The sequence below is a fragment of the Ambystoma mexicanum genome, chromosome 5q (assembly GCF_040938575.1).
Source record: "Ambystoma mexicanum isolate Mex_15411 chromosome 5q, UKY_AmexF1_1, whole genome shotgun sequence".
Lineage (NCBI taxonomy): Eukaryota > Metazoa > Chordata > Amphibia > Caudata > Ambystomatidae > Ambystoma > Ambystoma mexicanum.
This window is the reverse complement of record NC_090933.1, coordinates 1286306837-1286331317: the sequence shown is the minus strand read 5'-3', so window position 1 is coordinate 1286331317 and position 24481 is coordinate 1286306837. Positions and strand designations below refer to the sequence as shown.

The 24481-nt window shown below is 51.5% G+C and overlaps 1 protein-coding gene across 1 annotated transcript in view; it reads left to right on the top strand.

Annotated features, from left to right (window-relative positions):
* Positions 1-2172: 2172 nt before the first annotated feature.
* Positions 2173-24481, top strand: part of LOC138498393 (tapasin-related protein-like) — a 280667-nt gene continuing 258358 nt past the window's right edge. Inside the window, exons 1-3 of the mRNA XM_069622165.1 lie at positions 2173-2245; positions 2561-2890; positions 7212-7511. Coding sequence (XP_069478266.1) covers positions 2173-2245; positions 2561-2890; positions 7212-7511 — 703 coding nt within the window. The remainder of the gene's footprint in view (positions 2246-2560; positions 2891-7211; positions 7512-24481) is intronic.

Here is a 24481-nt window from a genome sequence, read left to right as displayed (position 1 = left end):
TTTCTTTAGTCTAGGGACAGAAAGGCCTTTATCCAAACCCTATATTTTAATAAAGATGTCTGATGTTGAAAACATGACAACTTTGTGTCTGCCTCTCATTTCTGAGCATAGGGATCACTCGACCTGGTAACGACAAAACCTTCCTGACCACAAAAGTGTCCCAGATGATGACAGAAACTGGGGTTGACTGTTTACCCTTAAAAGGTCGAGAAAGGGGTGCCAAAGGTTCCCCTGCATGAAACTGAAAGAGAAGGGAGAAGCAGTCAGAAAGGTTCCAGACTTTCGCCAATCCCAGCAACACACCATGAATCTAATTTAGCTGAGCAGGGAAGGTAAGTAGGTTCAAGCGGAAGCTTTACAGGGGTCACAAGGAGCAAGGAGTAGTAAAGGAGGAATCCCAAACACGAAATACAAGGCAACCAGATCAGGGAAAATCCAGTAGGGAAAACCAAAGGCAGTCCAAGTCCAAAATCCAAGTATCAATCCAAGGTAAACAAATGCAGGGAACATTCAATATGGAAAACAAAAGGCAGTCCAAGTCCAAAATCCAAGTATCTATCCAAGGCAAACAAATCCAGGGAAAATCCAATAGGGAAAACCAAAGGCAGTCCAAGTCCAAAATCCAAGTATCAATCCAAGGCAAACAAATCCAGGGAAAATACTAAAGGCAGTCTGGGTCAATTGCACAAAGAATGAAATCCAAGAACCAAGAAAACACGCTACTCAGGAAACAGGAGATCCATTGAGGAACACTGTGCTGAAGAAACCAGCGGCTTATGAGCTGCTCGACACTGGAGGACTGGGGGCGGCTGACGTCACTGCATGCGCAGCGGCCAGGCTCCAATGCCACGACTCATAGGGAAACTGACTCCGGGGGGTGCCGCAGCGGCATAGTCTCCAAGGAAGATGCCAGTCGCCCTTCCTCTGATATGGAAGCTGGGGTAGCCGGCGGTGGTTCCATTACGATAGTAAGACAATGTTGCATTCTTATTATGACTACAGCATATACTGGAATTGATCATTAGAAATGAGCATTTTTAAAAGTCTGTTTACAACATAAGTACAATTAGAAAATGTCCTTATATTTAATAGTTTCTTTTGCAGAGAATGAACACCATTTTGCCACTCAAAGGGCCTTTCTTCTTAGAAGGGTCGCGCTCAAATTAAACCAATGATCTGTTACACCTGTGAGCATCAAGGGATTGTGTAACTTTGCGAGCTGACCAATGATTGGTGGGTAGCACAGCTGAAGCTATTGATTTGTTACAGTTTGTACAAACACTCATATTTAACATGCTTTATTACATTCCCAGCACCCCCCCCCCAAATAGCCTATCTTCATCCCTCCACCTCCAACCCTATGGGCAATGGGCTCTAAGAGTGATAGTGACATTCCTACAGGACACATGGAATGACAATGTAGGTCTTAAAATGGTAGGTTCAATCCTCACTTTGTGTAATGCCTCTTTCGCTGCTGCTTGCATTCTACTTTGAACAATTAAAAACACTGAACCTCTGAATTCAATAGATCTATCTTTTTGCTCTGGTCAGCCATACCTGGTCTCAATTTAGTTAACATGAACAATCAATGTGTTTTAGGAAAATGGGTCGGGATGGACACAATGGGTTGCACGAGATCTGCATTAACCACCCACCCCCACGTGGAGCCCAATAAGAACTTCCAATTCAAATGACTGATGCCATTGACTCTACACCTGCACGTCTCCTCGAATAACAGGGCAAATAAATTGTGTTCCGAACATTTTACATTCAATTCAATACAATAATGCTATGCGATTGCTTCCAAAGTTATAATATTAGAAAACTAAAATAAACGCGATATATAACCACGTGCTCTCACTCCACTTAAGTGTAGTCCTACCTTTGTGTTGGCTTCCACAGTCCACTTGTACTAATTTTAAGTTTAACATGCCTAAAATAGATATAGCAATAATAGGACTCTTTAAAAGGCTGGCATATGCTCGGTGTCCATGAAGAGCAGCATTTGTTTTTGTAATGATACAATTTATAAAAGAATGAACCACCTGGCACACCAGAATCTGAGATTTGCCAGAGACAATGTACTGCTTACACTTCTATAAATGTCTCCTTATTAACTAATGATTGCATTGTCGAAGAAAGAAAGCCCTTAAGAAAAGATTCTGAAAAGTTATGAAGCACTTCATCAAGTGCCAGATGAAATTGGGCAGAGGGTTGACTTTCACCCTCTTTGCTGACTCTTGCCGTAGGAGTTGCGTCATCACATTGCAGCCGTAATTAGTTTTTAGAGTTCAGTAGTACGATCATTTTCTTATTGTGGGTTAGAATTTATGTCATAACTTAACTCGAATAAAAACACATGTACAGTCTTTTTTGCAGATACTTTAGACTTTCATGTATTATAATACCAGTAATAACAACTTTAGCAGTATTATTAATAATGACCCACCCATCTGACCAACATACTAAATGTAGCTCTGTTGCTTGAGCTCTTCATAACTGAGATGCTTTAACTATCCAAGCATGCTCCTGTTCTCAGTGCCTCTCTTTCCTCTTTCAGGTGCAGAACTGAAGATCTCTGTGATCTCTCCGGTGACGGCCACACTAGGATCTGATGCTCTCTTGGAGTGCACCTTCACCGTGGACAAATTCACAGTGGATCTCAAGTTCCTTGCGATCGTCTGGAGCTTTAATGGAAAAGACTTGTTAAAGTTTGTTCATGGGTTGAAAGTCTTGGAGCCACGGGCAAGCATCAACGAGACAGGGATACAGAACGGAGATGCAAGTTTGCTGATTTCCAATGTGACAGTCCACGATGAAGGAATGTACGAGTGTTCTGTCATTTATTCCCCAATAAAAAGAAAAGAATATGTCACATTGAATCCTCAAGGTAAGGACCTCCAGATTAGGAACCAAGAAACTCTCTATATCTCTCCCATCTCCCTTGTCTCTTCATGTCCTCAATCTTCATTTTCATGCACTTCTCCTAAATGTAATTATTGGAAGGATAAATCCAGACATGTGTAAACCCTCATAAGACATGTTTTCAAAGATGTAAATTACAAAATTAAAAGGTGGCCTAACATATTATTTCTATAGGGTTGATTTGCATATAGCATGGACACACCTACTTCTGGCGTCATTGCGGTGTACGGTAAACAGAACTTTGACAACAAAAGTTATACAAATTTAAGGGTGAATTGGTGATTTATCTGAATGGAGCTCTCAAATCTCCTGCATCTGGCATTACCAAACTTTATCATTTTTTGTTTTTGTAGTATTCAGCCTTAGGTCATTTTTGGTCGTGCATACAGAAAAGGTATTCAAGAGTCGCTGTAACCCAATTGGGGTGTGCTCTAGCAGCAAGACATCATCTGTGAACACGAGCCAACTAACCTCCCTGTTGAGGAGCCAAAGCCACCTTACTCACTGGCATGTAGGTTAAGCAGGCAGGAGCCATAACACAATTCTGTCTTAAACCATTGCTGGGTTCAACCTCATCAGTTTAATCTAATTTTAAGTTTATTTCCTGCATGAAAGTAAATTAAAATAGTTATTAGTCCGGCTGACAATCCCAAAGCTTTCAACTTCTTCCATAAATAGTGCCGACTAACTGTGTCGAAAGCCATAGACATTGTTGGGGTGGGCGATAAAGGTTCCAATGGGAAAGAAGGGTTTGCGTTGCATGCACCATATTGGTTACTGGGTTGACAGTGATATTGAGATTTAGCATGTATATAGTGTAGTCAATAAGGAAGGGATAAGTGTTACTATTAGTGTTACTTTGTGTTTAGTTGATACATTTCAGATTGCACACATGTAGAAACGTAATGTCAAATCTGCTGATGAAATAGGAAAACATTGTAGGTGTGTGGCGTGCCACAATGTGCCTAAAAGTTGGGCATCAAGGAGCTTCATAAGCGCAAGTGAGAAAAGAGATTTGAAGATGGAGAAATGATTGTGAGGAGACGCAGTAGTTTTGAACATACATGCACAGACATACATACATGTATTTGGGACATTTGGGGTACACGGGGTACATGGCGATTACACAAATCTGTATGCTGTGAGTCATCTCATAGCTAGGGATTGTGCAGGCCTAGAAACCTAGGGTGGCAAGATAAACTCTGTGTGACTGAGAAAGCTGGTAGGGCAAGGTTGCAGGCTGAGGGAAGGCAGCAGGCAGCTGCAATAACATCAACTGGTCAGCTATGCCCATGCTCGAGTTTTTAACGACTTGGTACTATTGTGGAGAGGACATGCAATCTTTCTACATACATGGGAGCCTGTTAATCATTGTCCAGGGAAATCCGTCCACCTGGTAGGGTCAGTTTGGGGCTGAGTAATAAACTCAGGCAAGGGATGCTTAGTGAACATATGGTTTATGGGTTATGCTCAGGTTCTCAGGAATGATCAGGATGTGACCAGAGGCTATGCGTGTTGAAATGGTAGTCATGTAGACTAGTGTGAAATAAGGATGCCAGCAACTCTGGGCAGGTAAGATATTTATCACCAGTTCAAAGGGAACTTGTTTTGCTTCTTCCTTCCTCATATTGTTGAAGTGCAAAGACCATGTGCATCATGTTCGGGGTGAGAGGTCCCTAGCCAGTTGGGACTTGAAATGTATTATGTTTTTTGTGTGAATTTGTAACTATGTAATGTCCCTACCAACTACGGAAAGATCGCAAAAAGGGGTGTGCTGTAAATATGAGCTGATGCAAATGTATGTTGAAAGAAGATGGTGGTTAAAACACTAATCTAACCGGTCAGATAGCACAGCGAGTAGAGCGCTCGCTTTGACATCAGTGCAGAACCTGCTGTCGCAGGTTTGAATCCCGGCACGGCCAAATTTAGCCTTTCATCCTTCTGAGGTCGATAAATGAGCACCACACACTGTGGGAAATAAGCAGCGCTCAGATGCCCGAGGGTTCGTAGTGCTATATAAATAACAAAAAAATAAAAATACATAAATGTGTCCACTGAGACCCTGGGAACTGTGGGGAATTCGATTTCTTTGTATAGGGTGGACGAATCATGTATGCGGGACGACTTGTATTAAAATATGTGGGAGTGTTTTAACTGTTCCAAAAAGTATAAAATGTGTAAACTTGTGTGCTTCGAGAAGACTCTGCCAAGTTTCAATTCATAGAGTCATCTAGCTGCTCCCGGCCGTTTGTACAATAAACCTGCTTTACGGACAAGCGTGCACTTACTTCTTAAGTAGTGGGTCTACTTTAGGTTATGGAGATCGGAGGTCCACCCCCACGTTTCATTTTGGCAAGTCATGAAATGGAGCATACAAACACATGGGTAGGTGTGCCCATAAAACCTCATTCCATGGGCCTAATTATATGTAAGACAACAACAGAAGATGAGAAATCGTTTGTTGGTGTCTTGCATGAAATGGAGGCTGCCACTGTTTAGATGTCCTAGTCCAGGCCCTGGTAGACAGGAACACCTCATGTTAGTACCAAATCAATGTCTCCAGAAAAGGTCATTGACATGATGGTGCTGTCTCCTTATCATGAACATCTGCCGCCTTTTGTCATTGATCAGTGGAATATGAGCATGTACCTGCTCAAGCTCAGCAATGCTTTCACAAGTGTTCATCTTTCAGGCTAAAATTAAAGTTTGTATGGCTACAATCTTAAGATACATTTTGAAAATTAATTAGTTGACATTCCACAAATCAATAAATCTTGGATCTGGGGCGCGAACAAAAAGAGCCTGCCTCAAAGTTCCTCAGTTGTGGCCTTATCGACGGCTGCTCAGCATCTGGGCTAGTGCCTCCGGATTCTGCAATGACGGGGGCTTGTTATAGTGACTCCTTCATTCCCATCCTGATTCTTCAGCGCTCTCAAAATGACTACAGAAATTGTGGCCATACTAGTCAGTCTGGGATGTGGCCTCCTGATCATCACTCTTCAGCCTAATACCCATCTCTGCCTCACATTCCTAAATTGGTACATTTTTCTGCTTCGCTGAAGGAAGTATCGCAGCGAGAAGAGTTGCTCAAATTCCGTTAGGGTAATATTACCATCTTGCTGTTTGAATTTTTAATATCCACCAGGGCAACAGTGACAGCAAAGGATTAAAGTCCTGGACCGCTTCATGAGATCACCCAGCCTGGTCTCTTTGGGGATTGACGCCACTCGCAATAGGGGTCACTCACTAGACAACACTTTATGCAAGGGTTTCAACTTTTTGTGCCTATTTCTAACACACCTGGATTTGCTCCGTTTTAAAGATGCCATCTTTGTACCCTTAGAGCTCATCCTCCAAACTACAAATGCATTTCCTTCCTGCCGCAATTTTTCTAAAAACTAAAAATCTTTGTCATCCACCAGATACGTAGTCAGTCACCCTCTTTTTCACAATAATCAGCCGTGTTTCCATCCCGAATACAGCACAGCACAGAGGTTGTGCTGCTTTCTTTGTGGAAAGACATTGGCACATTACCTTGATCTGCCATCTCAAACTGTGGGCGGTCTTTGATACTGTAGACCATGGCATCTGCTTGGAGCATCCACTCTCGGAGGATCACCTTTCTGCAAATGCCCCAAGATGTGGTACTCATTTTTGTCAAATAGATCTCAGCAAATCCTCCTTAGGCAATTTCCTCTTTCCTACTTGCTGTTTTGCAGAGCCCCACACGGTTCCCTTTTTCCTCTCTTTTATTCAGTTTCTGTCGGAACTCACATTAACCAATTCTAGACAAGTCTGAGATTGATTTGTCCATCATACGCAAATGATACTCAACTTTAAATTGGGATCTCTCAATTTTCCTTCTTATCCCCTATCCCCAGGAGAGTGTTCGTATCCATAAACAACTGGAGGCCAAAAACCGGCTCCAGCTTAATGAGTCAAAGAGCAAAAATGGGTTCATGGCCTGTGGTTGTTCCCCTTTCCTTTTCTGCCTCCTGACCTCTACAAAGTTAACCAGGTCAACCCAAAGTTTGTAATGTCATTAATAAATTATAGAAAACAATCTTTTCAAAACGGTAACAGTCAATGGCTTTGCCTTCCTGTTAATGTGTTTAGCTCTGTTAAATGTGATAGTCATGATGAGTTGGCAGTAGGGCAGACATTTCTCTGGTCGAAACATGCATTGAAAGAATACGTTGTTTGCACTTGGACAATAGTCAGTAAAGAAAGACCAAACAGAATTAGAAAGCTTGGCTAACACAGTTGACACCTGCCCTCTCTTGCAGCCCGTCCAGAGATTTTCATTCCGCAGAGAGAAGCCATTATAGGCAAGGAAGCCTTTCTGAGATGCTGTGTGCTTGGTTTCTACCCGGTGGAGATCGATATCGCCTGGCTGAGAGATGGGCAGATCCTGCCAGGGACCAGCACAAGCAAACCCCAGCAGTATGCAAATGGCACCTTCAGGATTAACAGCACTGTTGCACTCCTACCAGCAGACAGCGATGCCCACCTCAACTTCTCCTGCCGTGTCCAGCACGCATCTCTTCTAGGACCCCTACAAGAAGACATCCAGCTGTTACTAGAAGGTAAAAGCTTTGGAACTAATAAAAAAAAAATGATGTGTAATGTAACAGGGAAGTTTCAAAGAAGAATTGAAAGTTGAGAAAACATCTGCACAGTTTTTGATTGATGAAGGGCTATGAAGGTACCTCTAGTGGTGATTGGCACGCAAGGACAAAGAAGACTTCCCAGGTCATGTTTAGTTGACTTGGGTATCACAACATGGGCTTGGTCGGGTTGTTAAATGAAGGGGGCCTGCACTGATTTGAGGGAGCTGGGTGTCATTTGGAAATGACTGACATTGTGCGTGATCTTGCTGTCAAAACATGACAAGTGTGTGGTTGTTATTTTTTTTTAAAACTTTTTTTTATTCAGCGTGGCAGCAAAACACAGGCGAACAGCGCCAGGCAATTACAATATGAATACAAATGTACCCAATATAGACATAAAGAGGTTGCTTCATATATAAACATAACCATTGGGCATTTTTTTTTTAACTTTGTTTATTTTAAATCAAGGCAGGATGGTAAATATACAAAACATGACATATCAAAAGCAATGCGTATTCAAGTCCTTCAATCCCCAGTCCTTATTCCCCCCATCGGGTATCTTCTTTCCCTCCTCCCTCTGGCTTCTCTCACCCCCATGTTTGGAGGCCGAATTATCAGTCCGCGATGTCCGGTCCGCCCCCTAGGGTTTATATGCCTTCTCCCGGATCCACTTGATGTTGCAAGATCCATCGGGCCCTGGTCGGTTTGTACGTCTGGGCGGGGAAGCGCTGGTCGTATTCCAGCACCGGGCTCCAGACATTCTGAAAGCGGTGGAGCGTGCCTGCCTGTGCTGCCGTGACCTTCTCCGCGATCAGGATGTCCCAGAGTTTAGACCACCATTGGGCTATGTGAGGTCCTTCTGGGGATTTCCAGGTCCTGGCCAACACAGTTTTCCCCGCCAGAAGGCAATGTGTCAATAGTTTAGACTTGGACGCGGAGCGTGGGTAAATCGAGGGGATCGGGGCCCCCAGCAGGACTGGTTCAGGTTCTAGAGGGATCACCTTCCCTGTGATTTGTGCGATGGTCTCTAGGCATGTCCTCCAGAACTGTTGTATCTTTGGGCAAGTCCACCACATGTGAAAGAAAGAGCCTGGGTGACCACATCCCCTCCAGCAGGCAGGATCTACCTGTGGGTTCATGTGGTGGAGTCGAAGGGGTGGGTAATACCATCGGTGGAGCACCTTGTACGCACATTCCCTATTGGTAACGCACGTGGAGGAGGTGTGCGTTCTGGTCCAGATGTCTACCCAGGTTTGGTCCTCGATCGGATGGCCCAGGTCCGCCTCCCCATGCTGCGGGTTTTTGTGGACAGGAAGTCTCTCAAGAAGCGCCTATATAGGGTGGATACCCTGCCTCGAGTTGGAAGATCCCCCAGTGTTAGCTCCAGGGCGGTGGGCGGGCGAGTTGCTGCCTGCAGAGTCTGGGGGTGCAAGCACCAGTGGCGCAGCTGGATATAGGTAAATCTGTCCCTTTCCTGAAGTTGGAACTTCTCCTTACATTGGGCGAAGGTGAGGGGAGTCCCTCCCATATATAGCTGGTCTATGGTCTCCAGCCCGCCCTCTATCCAATTCCGGAAATTGCGAAGGTCCGCTCCGGGTGAGAAAGATGGGTTATGGAAGACCGGCGAGCGTGGGCCCGGTCCTCTGGGCACTCCCTTCTGCTTTAAAGCCCAGTCCCAGGAGCTAAGGGTGTGTTTGGTTGACAGGAGGAGGTCTCCCCAGTGTGTTCTAAGGGGGGGCGAAACGTGTGGCAGGAATCGCAAGGGTAAAGGTGTTTGTGATTGTTCCAGCTCCACCCACCTGGGGCGGTTTGTTACGATCTGCCATGCCTGAAATTGTGCTAGTTGAGCTGCCACACTGTAGGCCCTCAAGTCCGGGACCCCCAGACCTCCTAGCTTAGAGCCCCCCAGCATCGTTTTGAGAGGAATTCTCGCTCTCTTACCTTTCCAGATGAATTTCAGCATTTTCCTTTGGATGTCCGTGAGGGTTGGTGTGGGGATCGCTACTGGGAGTGAGGCGCAGGTGTATAGGAACCTCGGTAGTAGGTTCATCTTGCATGCTGTGATGCGCCCCAGCAGTGAGATCTCTTGGGTCTCCCACCGTTTCAGGTCACCTTCCAGTTCTTTCAGCAGCCGGGGGAAGTTAGCTTTGTATGTGTCTCTTGGACAATCCGGAATGTGGACCCCCAGGTAGGGGATGGCCTTCTTCACCCATGTCATCGGGCACATCGCCACCAGTGGCTCCCGTTCTGCTGGAGTGAGCCCGACGCCCATGGCCGAGGATTTATCAAAGTTTATAGTGAAGCCGGAGACCTCACCATAGATGGTAAGTTCTCGTATTGCCTGTCTCAATGATGATTGGGCTTCCGAGATCGTGAGTAGGACATCGTCCGCATATAGGGCGATTTTATGTTGGTTGGGGCCAACCTGTAGCCCTTTAATTCGATCGTTTCCCCTAATCCTTTGGGCCAGAGGCTCCATGGTGAGAGCGAAGAGTAGGGGTGATAGCGGGCAGCCCTGCCGGGTTCCGCATGATAGGGGGATCGGAGCTGAGCTGTGCTCATTAATTCTTAGACTCGTACTTGGGCTCTTATAGTTGGCCAACACCATTGACTGAAAGGTTGGTCCGAAGGCCTCTAGGGTGAGTTTCATAAAGGGCCAATCAACTCGATCAAATGCATTAGCTGCGTCCAGAGCCACTAAGACCAGCTTTTGGGAGTTCCGAGAGGCGAGGTCCACCAGGTTCAGAGTTCTTCGTATGTTGTCTCCCGCGGATCGATGGAGGATGAAGCCTGCTTGGTCGGGATGAATGATCTTCGGGAGCACGCGGTTCAGGCGGTTTGCCAGGATCTTTGAATATATATTGGCATCAATGTTTAAGAGTGCTATCGGTCTGTAGGAGGCTAGACTCCTTCGGTCCTTTCCCGGTTTGGGCAGGAGGATGGTGGTTGATTCCTGCATCGATGGGGTGACCGCGCCTGTGTCCCTGAAGGAGTTGAACAGGTTCACCAGGTGGGGGGTCAGTTGTGGCCTGAAAAGTTTATAGAATCTGGTCGAGAAGCCGTCTGGACCTGGGGCTCGTGTTTTAAGCGACTTGATGGCCTCCTCGACCTACTCTCCCGTGATGAGCTCCTCTAATTCGTCTCTCGTCGTGTTGGCGAGACGGGGAACCGCTGCTTTCCGTAGGTATTCCACCTGTTGCGGTCGGTCACGAGGGGTTGCCTTCATGATTTGGATCAGGTAGTCTGTTGCCAGCTGTTGTTTTTCGGGCTCTGAGTATTGAGTGACCCCCTCAGGATCCCGTAGGCCTGCAATCGTGTTGATGCGTCTCCGTTTGGCTAGTTTGGCCACCAGGAACCTATTCGCTTTGTTGCCCTTTGCGTAGTAAGATTGTTTGGCTTTTGCCATCATTAGGGCGGTTTTTTCCGCGTAGTGGGCTTCAAGCTTCTTCCTCGCCATTCGCATGATCCGTTGTGTCTTCGGGGACCAGCCTTTTTCCTTGTGGATTGCCTCAGCCTCCCGTAGCTCGTCCTCTAAAGCAATTCGAGTCTGGCGTCTGTTTCGGTGGTAGGCCGCCCCCTGAGCAATGAGAGAGCCCCTGATCACTGCCTTCATGGCGTCCCAGTTATTTGCCACTGAGGTGTCTGAGGCTGGATTTTCGTCAAAGAAGTTTTTAATCTCTGACGCGATTTTGTCCCTTGTAGCCATGTCATTGAGGATCGGGTCATACAGAGACCATTTGCGGGGGCTATTAAGTTTGGGGTCCTGAACCCGGAGTTCCAAGAACACTGGAGCGTGGTCAGACATGGCCCTCGTGCCAATGGAGACCTCTTTGACTGAGGGAAAGGTGTGTGGGGAGATCAGAAATAAGTCAATCCTTGAGAAAGTGCGGTGAACAAATGAGTAGAAGGAGTAGTCTCTTTCATCGGGGTGAAACACCCGCCACGATCTCCAGAGACCTGAACAACCGGAGGAGGCTGAGAGCTTGGGCGAAATCGCTTGGATTTGGGGGGTGTGACCTGTCCTTAGTGGGATCGGGAACCCCGTTGAAGTCCCCTCCGACGATTGTTTGGCCCTCCACAAAGCTAGCGAGGGTCGCGCCCAAGGAGTCGTAGAAGAGTGCTTGTCCCGAGTTAGGGGCATATACTGAGATGAAGGTGTACAGGTCCCCAAACAGGAGGCATTTAACTGCTGTGTATCGGCCTTCCGAGCATGTTTTTGTTTCCAGGATTTGTGGGTTCAAGTCTTTTCTAAAGAGAATCGCCGTACCTCCCTTTTTGCTTGAGCCGGAGGCGAAAAATTGAAGCGGAAATGATTGAGAGCGAAGCCGGATTACATCCGCTGGCAACACGTGGGTCTCTTGGAGCATGGCTATCGCGGCGTTTTCGTCCTGGAGCTTTAATAAAATTGCCTTTCGTTTGGTGGGGGAGTTTAGTCCATTAACATTTAGGGAGAGGATTCGTAGAACCTGGTGGTCCAGAGGTGTCCCATTCTCTACCCCGTGAATTGGGGGGGGGTCAGGGTCGATGATTCAGCTGCCATGTTTGTCACAAGATCTTGTAGTACTATCCTGCACTTGAGGTTTTAACGCAAAGCCCCAACGGGGGGCTGCAACTTTAACTGGTGGGTAGACCGACGTTGTAGGTAGGGGTCTACCCTTGGCCAACAGGGCCGTTTGTCCCATCGTGTATCGAGTACCGTGGGTGTCCAAGGAACGAAAGTTGGGAAGTGTCCTTGGAGTGGGTATGAACCGTGGGCATGGTCCGCCGTCTCTGCCCTCGTCAGTCGTCAGATGAATCGTTATGTGGCGGATCCGAATTTAGGCCTAGACTGAGGAGGCCAGGGAGGGGTATAACTGGAACCTGGAGGTACGGGGGGGCGCCATTGTTCATTTCTTTTTGTTGATCCGCAAGGTTGATGACCATGGCGTACGTTTAGGTTTCGGGGAGGAAAGCGGCCCAGGGGCCTCAGCACCCTCGGGGGTTGGTGTGGAGGGGTCCTGGGGCGAGGATGGATGCATGATTCTCTCCGCGTCCTCCAAGTGGCTGATCCGGCGTAAGGTGCCTTTGTATGTGAATTGTAGCGCCGCCGGAAACAGCCATCTGTAGCGGACTTGTTGCTCCTGGAGGAACAGTGCCAGTGGTCGGAGTGCTCTTCTTTTCTGAAGGGTGAGTGGTGAGAGGTCCTGATATATTTGGAGTGGCGTACTCTGAAAAGTAATTTCCTCCCCTTGGCGGCTGATCGCCGAGATCGCTTCCTTGGTTGTGAAGAAGTGGACCCTTGTGATAACATCTGGGGGGGGTCGGAGACCGCCCCGCGACATGGGCGAATTCTGTGGGTGCGATCTAGCAAGAGCTGAGATTTATCCAGGTCTGGGAGGAGGGCCTCGAAGAAGCACCCCACGTAGTCCGCTAACTTGTGGTCGGGGACGGAGGTCGGGACCCCCCGGATGCGGAGATTGTTGCGGCGCGCCCTGTTTTCCAGGTCCTCCTGCTTAAACTCCAGGATCTCGCATTTCTGATGCAGGGAGTCAATGGCTTTTCGCATTTCCCCTAGAGTGGTGGCGTGATCCCGTGAGTGGTCTTCGATTTCTCTGAGCCTTTGTTCGGCCTCTGTAACCCTTTGGTCCGTCTGTTCAATTTTGGTGGTGAGTTCCGATAGGCATGAGCGGAATTCCGACTTGATGTCCACCATGAAAGCTATCAGGTCCCCTTTGGTGGCGAGAGATCCCCCGTCCTCTTGTTGTTTCTGCGGAGTGAGTTTGGGAGGCTCCTGCTTCCTGCTTTTGTCTAGCATAGCGAGCATGGTGGAGATATCTGCCCCTTTGCCAACCTTTGCTTGCCTAGCCATTATGATCGTGTTTAGCGGTTTAGGCTGGAAAGGTTGCGGCGAGGCCAAAGCTGTGACTGGATGGGTGGGCCGGGGCGCCCCAGGAAGTACCGAGAGGTACGGGAAAGGAGTGCCCGCGAGGTTGGGCTTCTCTGGACGGCTCTCAGGGCTTATCTCGTGGCCTCCGTGTTACCTCTGTCGGCCCGGCCGAGTGCAACCCCCGATAAGTTCTCGTCTGTTCGCCAAGTAACCTCCGTCTGCCGCTCCCCTTCGGTCCCCCTGAGGTCCATCGCCATCAGGGTCGCAGTGTATTGCTAAGTTCCGGTGCGGCCGCCATCTTGGTTTCTTCAAATGGTGGCGGGTGAGTGGTGCGGTCGCTAAGTTCTAGGCGAACGCAGCTGCGATCGAAGATCATTGTAAGCCAGGTTGTGCCTCATCGGTTCCGATCGCCGTAGATGTCATTGGCGACTTGGATACTCGGTCAGAACCGCTTGAATTTGGCGGCGGCGGCGGACATCCCACGGGCGGCCTCAAGGGAGCGACCACATCGATGGCGCTCCAAGCCACGCCCCCACCATTGGGCATTTTTATAACATGGGCAGGATGACAGAGAGCTATGATAGGGGTGAGGACTCGAGTTAGTGGGGGGAGGCAGCTGGGGGAGATGTATCCGGTGTCGTATTCAGGTCGGACATATAAGATCGGAATCTGAGCCAGATATTCCTAGGCCTGTAGTGAGTGGGTTGTAGCTGAGACCAGGCTTCCTCAGAGTCTGAGGCCCACGTGACCGCTCTTAGCCATTGGGCATGTGTGGGAGGTGAGGGGCGAAGCCAGCAAAGTAGGATGGATCGTACCGCGAGAAGCATGCAGAGGCCAGCTAGTTTTTTGGAATTCCGGGAGAGGCCTGGGAGGTCATGGAAGAGACATACCCCCGGGGAGGGATTGATGGGGTGGTCGAGCATAGCAGATACCGTCGAACAAACTGCCTCCCAGAACTGTGAGAGGCGGGGACAGGACCAAATCATGTGGATGTAATCGGCAGCATCCTGACCGCATCTAGGGCAGCTAGAGGGGTGATCACTGGACATGTGGTGTAATCTGATCGGGGTGTAGTGGAACCTATGTAGTACTTTAAACTGAATCAGCTTGAAACGGGAGTTGAAAGACTCCCGGTGTATGCGTTCGCATATGTGTGCCCAGCGCTCATCCGACATTTCAACACCAAGGTCTGCCTCCCACGCTCGCTTCAGTTTAGTGAACTCTGGAACAGATCTGGACTGCAGCATAGTGTATAGTCTAGATATTTTACCTCTAGTGGGCGAGGGGGAGGTGAGTTCCTCGATGGCAGGGTCGTCCGGTGGTAATGCTGGGAACATCTGGTAATTACGTTTAAGGGTCCTACGAAGGGACGAATATTGGAGCCATACACACTGGCCACTCCTTAAAGACAATGGGAGGTCAGGCCATTCAACGAATATACCCTGATCAAACACATCACGCAGCAACTCATATCCCGCTTCAGCCCAGTGACGAACCATGGCCGGAGGCACCCGTGGGACCCCTGGAAGGAAGTTCCAGGGAGAGAGGTTGCCATGAAAGGTGTAAGCAGTTCCGGTCAGCCTCCATGTTTTCGCCAATGCCAAGGATGTGCAGGCAACCGGGCACTGCGAGTCCAGCTCCAGGGGGGCGGGTTGTATCACCAGGGAGCGGATGTCGCGGTCGCAGACCGCAGGTTTCTCGAGTCTAACATGTGGGGAGGGGACCGTTGTGTTAAAGCAGTAGGATGTATATTGGATTTGGGATACCAGCCAGTATTTGAGGAAATTCGGGGCGCCAAGTGTGCCAAAGAATGGAATTGACAGTGCGGGTCAGCTCACGGAAGAAGCCCTCCCCTGGCCACAAGGGAATATTGGTGAACCTGTAAAGTAGTTGGGGCAACACAACCATTTTCAGTAGACCAATTCTGCCTGCGAGGGATATCGGGAGTTTGTCCCAGACTAGGACTTTAGACGACAGATGTGTAAGATACTTCTGGTAGTTCTCCCTGAAGGTCAGCGCTTGATGGCGTGTTACCTCTATCCCCAGGTAGGTAATCGTAGAATGAGCCCATGTGAACCCCTGGGTGTCGGGGGGGTGGGGGGGAGAGTGCACTCCGTGAGTGGGAAGAGTGTGGATTTCGAACAATTCACCTTAAGGCCCGAGATTCGGCCAAAATGAATGATGTCCTCCAGTATTGGGGGTAAGTTGATGGAGGGAGAGCGAATAAACAACAGTGTGTCATCAGCATATAGGGACACTATGTCCGCCTGGCCCGCAGTGCGGAGACCTCTATGCGCATGAAATTGGCGGAGCATATCGGCAAAAGGCTCTATTGCTATAGCAAAGATCAGAGGAGAGAAGGGGCATCCCTGTCTTGTCCCCCTGGCGATCTTAAAGAGAGGGGAGCAACGGCCGTCGGTGCGGACCCTAGCCACCGGATCAGAGTAAAGCAATCTAACCCAGGAAAGAAAGGAGGGGCCAAATTTATAGCTCTCGAGGACCCGCCACAAATACCTCCATGAAACCGAATCAAACACTTTTTGCATGTCAAGCGTGGTAGCCACCGCTTGTGTCTCGGGGTTTACTCTATTAATTATATTAAAGAGACGCCTTAGGTTCAGAGAGGTAGAGCGACCTGGGATGAAGCCCCCCTGATCTGGGTGGATGATAGATGGTAAAAATGGGGCCAACCGGAGTGCCAGTACCTTGGCGTAGATTTTGACATCGCAATTTATAAGTGAGAGCGGGCGGTAGGAACCGCATTGCGAGGGGGATTTACCAGATTTAAGTAATACTGTAATTGTGGCTTCGCGGAGTGAAGGGGGAAATACACCGGCCTCCACCGATTCCTCCCAGAGAGCCAAAAGGTGAGGAAGCAATAGTGATTTATTAGCGCTTATAAAATTCAACTGGGATACCATCCGAGCCAGGGGCTCTCCCCGAGGATAAGGAGTCCATAGCATCAGAGAGCTCCTCGAGCGTGAGTGGGGAATCAAGGGAGCCCGCGGTCTCCGGAGAGAGAGTCGACAAAGGAAGGGTATCGAGAAAGGAATCGATCTCCACCGCTGACACCTCATCAGAGTTGGAATATAGGGCTTCATAGAATGTGAAAAATTCCGTATTGATGTCCTGTGAGGTGACAGCCATAGAGCCGTCAGACCTCTCAATCCCAAGTATATGTGGGGAACCCGTTTCATGACGGATCAGTCTCGTCAGAAATCGGCCAGGGCGTTCACCCTCCCCGTATCTCCTCGCCATGCCAGGGTTATCTAAAAATGTTTGTTCGCGCTCCGCAAGGGATCGGAACGTATCCAGCTCCACCCCGATATCTGCCAGGGTACCCGGGGTGGAGTGGAGTGAGCATTTAGCCTCCAGGATCAATAATTTGGATTCACTCACGGCGAGATCTCTCCGGATCGATTTAAGGACACCATTCTCCTTTGACAGCGCTATCCCTCTAATATAAGCCTTAAAGGACTCCCATAGAGTGGCCTGTGATGCTACCGAGCCCGTGTTCGCCTCGAAGAAATCCTCAATAGATACCTCGAGCTCGGAGCAAAACTCTGGATCCAGAAGGGAGAGGGGTTTCAACCTCCAACATCGAGATCGGCCGGGATCCGGCCCCCAACCTATGGTGACGGTTACCGGAGAGTGGTCAGACAGGGTTCTGGGAAGGATCATTAGCTGTATGACATTCTTAACCAATTCGTTGGAGATTACCCATCTATCAATACGGGAATAGGAATCGTGGACTGAGGAGTAGAAAGAGTAAACACGAGAATCCGGGTAGAAGAACTTCCATGCATCAACCATGGCGAGACGGGGTAGGGATGAAAGTGCAGCATAGGCTGCCCTGGAAAGTTGACGGGGCCTGGACCCAGATCTATCGAGGGCTACATCAAAAATTGTATTGAAATCACCCCCCCCAGAGGATGGGGACGAGGGGGAAGCCATCGCGGAGGGACGCGACCTGTACATAGAAATCAGGGTGATCTATATTAGGGCCATAAATGTTCAGCAGGACTATCTCCTTGTTTTGAAGTGTGGCATGAAGCAGTATGTATCTGCCTTGGGGGTCAATTTGTGAAGAGATAAGAGTGAACTTGAGACTCTTATGGATGAGAGTCATGACCCCCCGGCTTTGGGAAGAGAAATCGGTGGATAATCTATGGGGGCCCCATGTTTTGGCAAATCTCAAACACTGTTCCGTGCGGGCATGTGTCTCCTGCAAAAAAAGAACCTTGGTCCCATGACGCTCAGCCTGCAGCTGGAGCTGCCTCGTCTTTTTGTAATTACCCAACCCCCGTACATTCCAGCTCATAAAGGTCAAGTCACTCCCAAACATTGATGCAGGGATGATTGTATCAGAAAAAATGTCGATGACCAATGGGCCAGTTTAGTAGCCCTGCGGAAACAGTCACTGAGTATCACCCCGCGGTCCGCCTTTGCTGCCAACGTCAAACTTTTAGTAACATAATCCCCAACATGTCCCACTCCCACCTACATCCCTCCCCCAAACAGAGGGATGGCAATCCCAAAACCCCTCAACCAAAACCAAACGAAGGGCATCAGCGCCTGGGGGCCTGTAGGCCGGATTGGCCGCGTCTCTCCGGGCGGCGGCAGGTCCAAGTGAAACAAAAGGTGCCAACAGTGGAAATTTGCACGTAACTTGGACGGGGTTTTTGCACATGTTGATGTGGCACATATTCGTAAAGATGAAACAATCTAAGCAGATTACAAAATAGAGAACCAGTATGTCCCCAATACAGGAAGATGGCCGGGCTTGGGCCCTCCTCAACGGGGCTGAAGGATAACTGTAGAGCCGTGATCAGAGGAGGGGTATCAGCCCGGGTAATGTTCATCAATCAACCTGGAGGCCTCTTCTGGGAGCGTGAAGAAGAACACCCGGTTGGCATGTTCTATGCGAAGTTTGGCGGGATAGAGCATGGCGTATTTAATTGAGTGGTCCCGCAGCCTGTGCTTGACCGCTAGGAAAGTCTTGCGTTCACGCTGGACGGCCATCGAAAAGTCTGGGTAAAGATGGACCCTTGCGCCGCCCAGTAGGAGCTCACCCTTGAGTCTCTCGGCCTTGAGGAGGACATCGCAGTCACGAAAATTCAGCACACGGGCTATGATGGGCCGAGGAGGAGCACCAAGCTTGGGTTTAGCCGTCAGGGCTCGGTGTGCACGCTCTATGGTGAATTGTGGGGAGAGCTTGGGTGAGTCGAGGAGTGTCAGTAATGTGTGTTCAACGAAATCTTCCATTGATTCATGAACCTCATTCTCGGGAACACCGATAATTCGGAGGTTATTGCGCCTTGATCGGGATTCCAAGTCCTCGTTCTTCTTCTCCACATCGAGGACTCGGTTGGATAGAGCGACGACCTCAGAACGTAGGGCACCCAACGCATCCTCGGCGGAGCCCACCCGTGTCTCGACCTCCGCCACCCGGCTATCTGTCCGCTCAATGTGGGCCTTGATAGAGGCTATAGTGCCGTTCATGTTGTCTAGTTTGGAGTGGAGTGCGGTGAAGCCCTCACGGATAAAGTCCATCATATTTTGAGACTCCGGAGCTGTGGCGGATGATGACGCAGTGGGGGCCTGCTCGGTGGTTTCCTCTGGGGATCTCACCGGCGTCTTCGCAAACATATTGATGGAGCCCTGTTTCTTTGCGGCCCCCTTGGTCATCTTGGCGATATTGGAGTTCCAATGGGATAAGGGGGGGATCACAGCAGCTCAAGAAAAAAGGTGGGGGGAGCTCAGACCGTACAACACGTAGGGCAGTAAGCAAGGCGTGATGTAGAGCAGGTGGTCCTCCAGGGGGGGCCAGCGACTGTGGACCCGTATGTGTAAGGCTTGTGGCTGCTGGTGTAGCCTGCGGGGGTTCAGCTTGCCCCAGGTGACGCGGAAGGCGCAGTCTGAGGGCCTCGGGCGTGGATGACACAGGGGTTGAGGGTGGTGGTGCCCAATGGCCTCTATTAGAGCAAGGACCCAGATTTCATTATCCAGGCGAGTCTGTAGGAGGGGTGGGAGAAAGCACCACCCAGCCCTGTACACTGCCGATGAGATGGACAGGCTGTGGCTTAGGAGCAGCAATGTAGGTTATAGCAGGCACCGGGAGACCCCTGGCCAGGAGTCCCCCCAGAGTGGAGATGTGGGTGGCTAGCGTGGCCCAGAGCACCCCAAGTAGATTGCACGGATGCGGGCAGGTCCACTGTGCAGGGGGACACCTGGGCGAGGCAAAGCCAGGGCAGAGCGTATCGAGCGGAGGAGCCAGTGACTATTGCGTGTCCCAGAGTCAGGCCTCGCCAGCGCTCAGGTCGCAGAGCGATGCAAGGGGGGAGTGAGGCAGTACCCCCCCTCCACATACCTTATTGGGCCCAGGGTCCCGCGGTGTGCGTTGGCAGGGGAGCGCGGCACCAGGTATGCGAGGTGCCCCGCAGCTCAACCCTGTCGCCGGAGTCTCGTTGAGAGGGGGGGGAGGGCCTCCAATGGTCGGCCCCTCCGGCGAGCACGGGCACGGTCCAGGAGAGGCCAGGCTTCTGCGGCACTGAGGGTGTCTTCCGAGGCAGTGGCGGGACGTGCCGCGGCAGCAGCCGTGTGCACAACCCCCCTCAGCGGTGGGTGGCGGTCCCAGGAAAAGTGCAGGATCGACGCTCCGGGGGGCGGCTTCCTCATGCGCGAGTCTCGGCAGAAGTGGGTGGGGGGGAAAGGACCCCGGAGTGCCCCACGGGTCCTCGCTCAGGTGAATGTCAGCTCTGGTGTGTAGAGAGGCCCGGCGTGTCCCACGGCCGGGGCTGAACGTTGGCGCGAAGACGCCTCGCTGGTGGAGGAGGGGCACGGAGATATCAGGATGTCAGGGCCCCCAAAACCGTTTCTCGTTGGGATTCAGGCCAGATGATGCCCGGATACTCTGCGCCCAAGTCGAGCCCTCCAAGGTCGATTGCCAATGCGGGAAAGTGCCGAAAAAAGGATCATGCGACCTGCCTGTCGCGGAGAGTAACTTTCAGGCGGCCATCTTGTTCGGCGCTCAACAGCGCCCCCCAGTGTGTGGTTGTTATTTAAAGTCATAAAGAGCAGGCGGTGGCTGGCACTGAAAGGTGAATGGCACTGCATGCAGATTAACAATTGAACTGTAAAACATGGACACTTTTCAATTTAAAGTGTTATATTAGGACACATAACCACATCCACACAACTACACTGTGGTCTGCACTGGAGCCATAGCATCAGGAAATGAGGTATGATGAATGCTGGGATTAGAAATACAAAATCCCAAAGTCATTGTGAACCAAACTGTGGGTAGAACCCCTGGATGCTGGGACGTGAAGTCCACAGTCCCAAGAAACATTGAGAGACTGAGCATACAGAGGACCATTGCATGTATGGATGGATGTGCTGTCCAAAGCGACAAGAGGCATTGAGAAAATGAGTGTACAGAAAGCATTTCTCCAGCATGGGGTCTGGCATGGATTCACATGCTCATGAATATTCCCCGTCGTCAGGCTGGGAATCCTCGGTAAAGAAAAAAACCAGTATCAGTTTCGTTTCTGATCTGTCTTTCGTAGTAATAACCAATCACTGGTCTCTGCGTCATACTGACCACAGCCAATGACTGCCCTCTACCTAAGCCCCGCCTCTGGCAGCCATCTTCAGATTTTTACCGCACGTTCATGTGTTGGGATCCTCGTGCTATTGCTCTCGAGCGTTAGTGCTATTTTTTCGGGCTTTTTCACAAAAAACTTCGATTTTTTTCGGTCAAAAGAGCCTCAAGCTCCACCGATCCTACATCCGATCAACGGGGACCCGTGTCGGATTCGTCTGCGCCCCTCAGGGGTGAAGATTTCGTCGAGCTACACTTCGGAGGACTCCAGAAGCTTCTCAGGCCCGGTCTCGGAGATGGCCCAGGAGAAGGGAAGCTCGACGCCCGGAAAGCTGTTCAGGGTCTGCCCTGGATGCCAGCTGCAGAACGTCTTTAAGGAGGACGAACACTCTTTCTGCCTTTACTGCCTTCATGAGGACAAGACGCACGTGGAAAAGGACTGTGCGTTTTGCGGCAACATGTCGGAACGGACCATGAAGGACCGCCATCAACGTCTCGCCAACTGGCTGGAGGGTAAGAGCCCATCCGGCGAGAAGAAGAGGAAATCCGAGCGGTCTTCTAAGACCTTTGAGGGCGCCCCGGCGACGGGGGCCCAACATAAGGCCAAGCACCGCGAGTCCGCTGGCACCGGGAGCGCCGAACGGTCGGGCTCTACGGGCGTCGGGCAGGGCGCACCCTCCCCGGCACCATCAACCACGAGCCAACGCTCTGGGTCGGGTAAGAGGAAGGCCGAGCACCCGGCGAAGCTCCTGGAGAGGCCCCGGTCGAGCTCTAAGGCAGAGGAGGAGCGTGGCAGTGCCCCCTCCCTCAAGGTAAAAGGCGGTGAGCGCACCTAAGGTGGTGAAGGCCTTGATCCATCCGGCCAAGCCCTCTATCGAAACGGTCGCGGCGGCCCTGGCTCAGCCTGTGGAGGCTACACCAGTGGTGGCGACCTCGGGGCTCAGAACCTCCCTGCCTCCTCGGAGGGAGTCTTCTTTTGTGCCCATCGATAGGACCCCCGTGAAACCCCCCGTGGGGAAGAAGAAGGGGGGGCAGGGCGTCGTCGTAGATTCGGCCTCAACCTCAGAAGAGGAGCTGATCGAGGTCTTAAGCCACGGCCTAGGCGTGGAAGAAGGCCAGCCCGTCGGAATGGACCCCGACGCAGGTGACGACGACGACATCGTCGAGGATACCGACGGGGCCCCTGCTCGCCCGTCGGATTCCCCTCTGCCAGCGCCGCAAGACAACTCGGCGGCCATTTTGTTGGCCATACAGTCCTTATGCTCCGAGATAAGGACGAGGCTACCGTTGCCGACGGAGGAACCTCTCCCGTCGGGGGATCCAGAACCGGGGCCTTCTGGTGTTCCCCCTACCAAGAAAAGAAGGATCCATCCACCACCTCCTTTCCAGCCGTCGCGCCCCGTCCAGCCCTCCTCCCCGTCCACCCGAGGGGATGATACGGGGACTGACACGGCAGCGACGGGTACGGACGACGAGGCATACGACGAGGATATTCCGTCGTCGCCTCCCGCCAGGGCTTCTCCGCCCGACGAGATCGGATCTTTCCACTCCATGATCTCCAGGGCTTCCGAGCTTTTCCAACTCTGCCCTGAGGAGAAGAAAAAGGAAGGCTTCCTTTATCAGCGGCGCGAGGCCAAGAGGAAGACGGTCCTCGCAGTGCCCCTGTTGGACGACATTTGGGATGAGGGCCTTACCCTCCTCAAGAACCCTTCCACGACACCAGCTAGAAGAGACCGGTACGAGAAAAAGTACCGGGTCCCGGACACGGCCCCCCTGTGCCTCCGGGCGCAGCCTACCCCGGATTCCGTCGTCTCCGCGGCGGCCAGGAAGAAAGCGGGGGCGGGTGCGGCCTCCACATCGACTTCCCCACCGGACGGCGAGGGAAAGAAATTGGATGCGATGGGACGTAGAGTCATCTCGTCGGCGGCGACGACGATTAAAGCGGCCAACGCCTTGGCTATCGTGGCCCGCTACGACAGGGAGCTCTGGTTCAAAATAGCTCCCCTGCTGGATTTTCTGCCGGACGACAAGAGGGCGGAGGCCTTGGAGATCCTGCAGGAAGGTGAGGTGGCCTCGGACCACGCCATCACCGTGGCGACGGACATCGCCGACACTGGGTTCCGGCAGTTGGGCAACGGCGTTTGCCTTCGACGTCGTGGATGGCTCAAGGCTACGGACTTCCGGCAAGACGTCCAGACCAGAGTCCTAGACATGCCCTTCGATGGGAACAACCTGTTTGGGAAGACAGTGGACGATTCCCTTCAGGCCATTAAGGCGGATACTGAGACGGCCCGGGCCCTTGGAGTTCTGCAGCAGCGACGGACGCCCTTTCGGAGCAGCGGAGGCAAGGGCGCCTCCAAAGGTTCCGGCGGCGGTTTCGCTTCCTACCGTCAAGCGGCCCGCTCGTCGTCGCAAGAGGCCTACAGAGGACGAGGCAAGTCTAGCGGACCCCGCCGTCGTCGCCAAGGAGGTCAAGGCGGCAAGGCCGCGTCCAAGCAGGATTGAACCGGCCGTGGGGTCGGGCCCCCACCGAAGCACCCCGGTGGGAGGCCGGCTGGCGAGCTTCGTCAGCGTGTGGGAGTCCATCTCCACCGACCGTTGGGTGCTGGACGCTCTGGCCCGGGGACACGCACTCGAGTTTCAGAGAAGATGCCCGCGCGTCCCCCCCGTGGCCAGGAAAGAACTTCACGTCCCTCAACTTCTTCTGGAGGTAAAGGCGATGCTCAGGAAGGGCGCCATCGAACTCGTCCCAAAGAGGCTTCGGAGCTCCAGAGTTTACTCGAGATACTTCCTCGTGAGGAAGAAGACGGGAGGATGGCGCCCCATCCAAGACCTGCGACGTCTGAACAAGTTCATCAAGGCGCAGAAGTTCCGGATGGTCACCCTCCAGCACGTCCTGGGTCAGCTGGAGGAAGGGGACTTCCTATCGTCGTTGGATTTGGAGGATGCCTACTTCCACATTCCCATCCTAAAGGGGCACCGAAAATTCCTCAGGTTCGAGGTCCAAGGGCGTCACTACCAGTTCAAAGCCCTGCCCTTCGGACTACGGTCGGCACCCAGGGTATTCACCAAGTGCCTCGCACCGGTGGCGGCGCAGCTGCGCCGCGAGGGGATCCACGTCTACCCCTACGCGGATGACTGGCTCATCCGCGCCAAGACGAGGGAGCTCGCCGTGGACCACACGGCAAGGACCGTCAAACTCCTCATGGACCTGGGATTCTCCGTGAACTACGCCAAATCCCACCTGGTGCCCGCGCAAGACGCACTGTTTCTGGGAGCGAGGCTCGACACAGTGTCCCTTCTGGCCTCCCCGTCGGAGGAGAGGACCAGGACCATCTTGGGCAAGGTGCAACGGATGTTGGTGGCCGACGCGGCCAAAGTGAGGTCCATCAAGTCCCTCCTCGGGATGATGTCTTCCTGCATCTACCTCATTCCCATGTGCAGGCTCCGGATGCGCCCGTTGCAGGAATTCCTGGA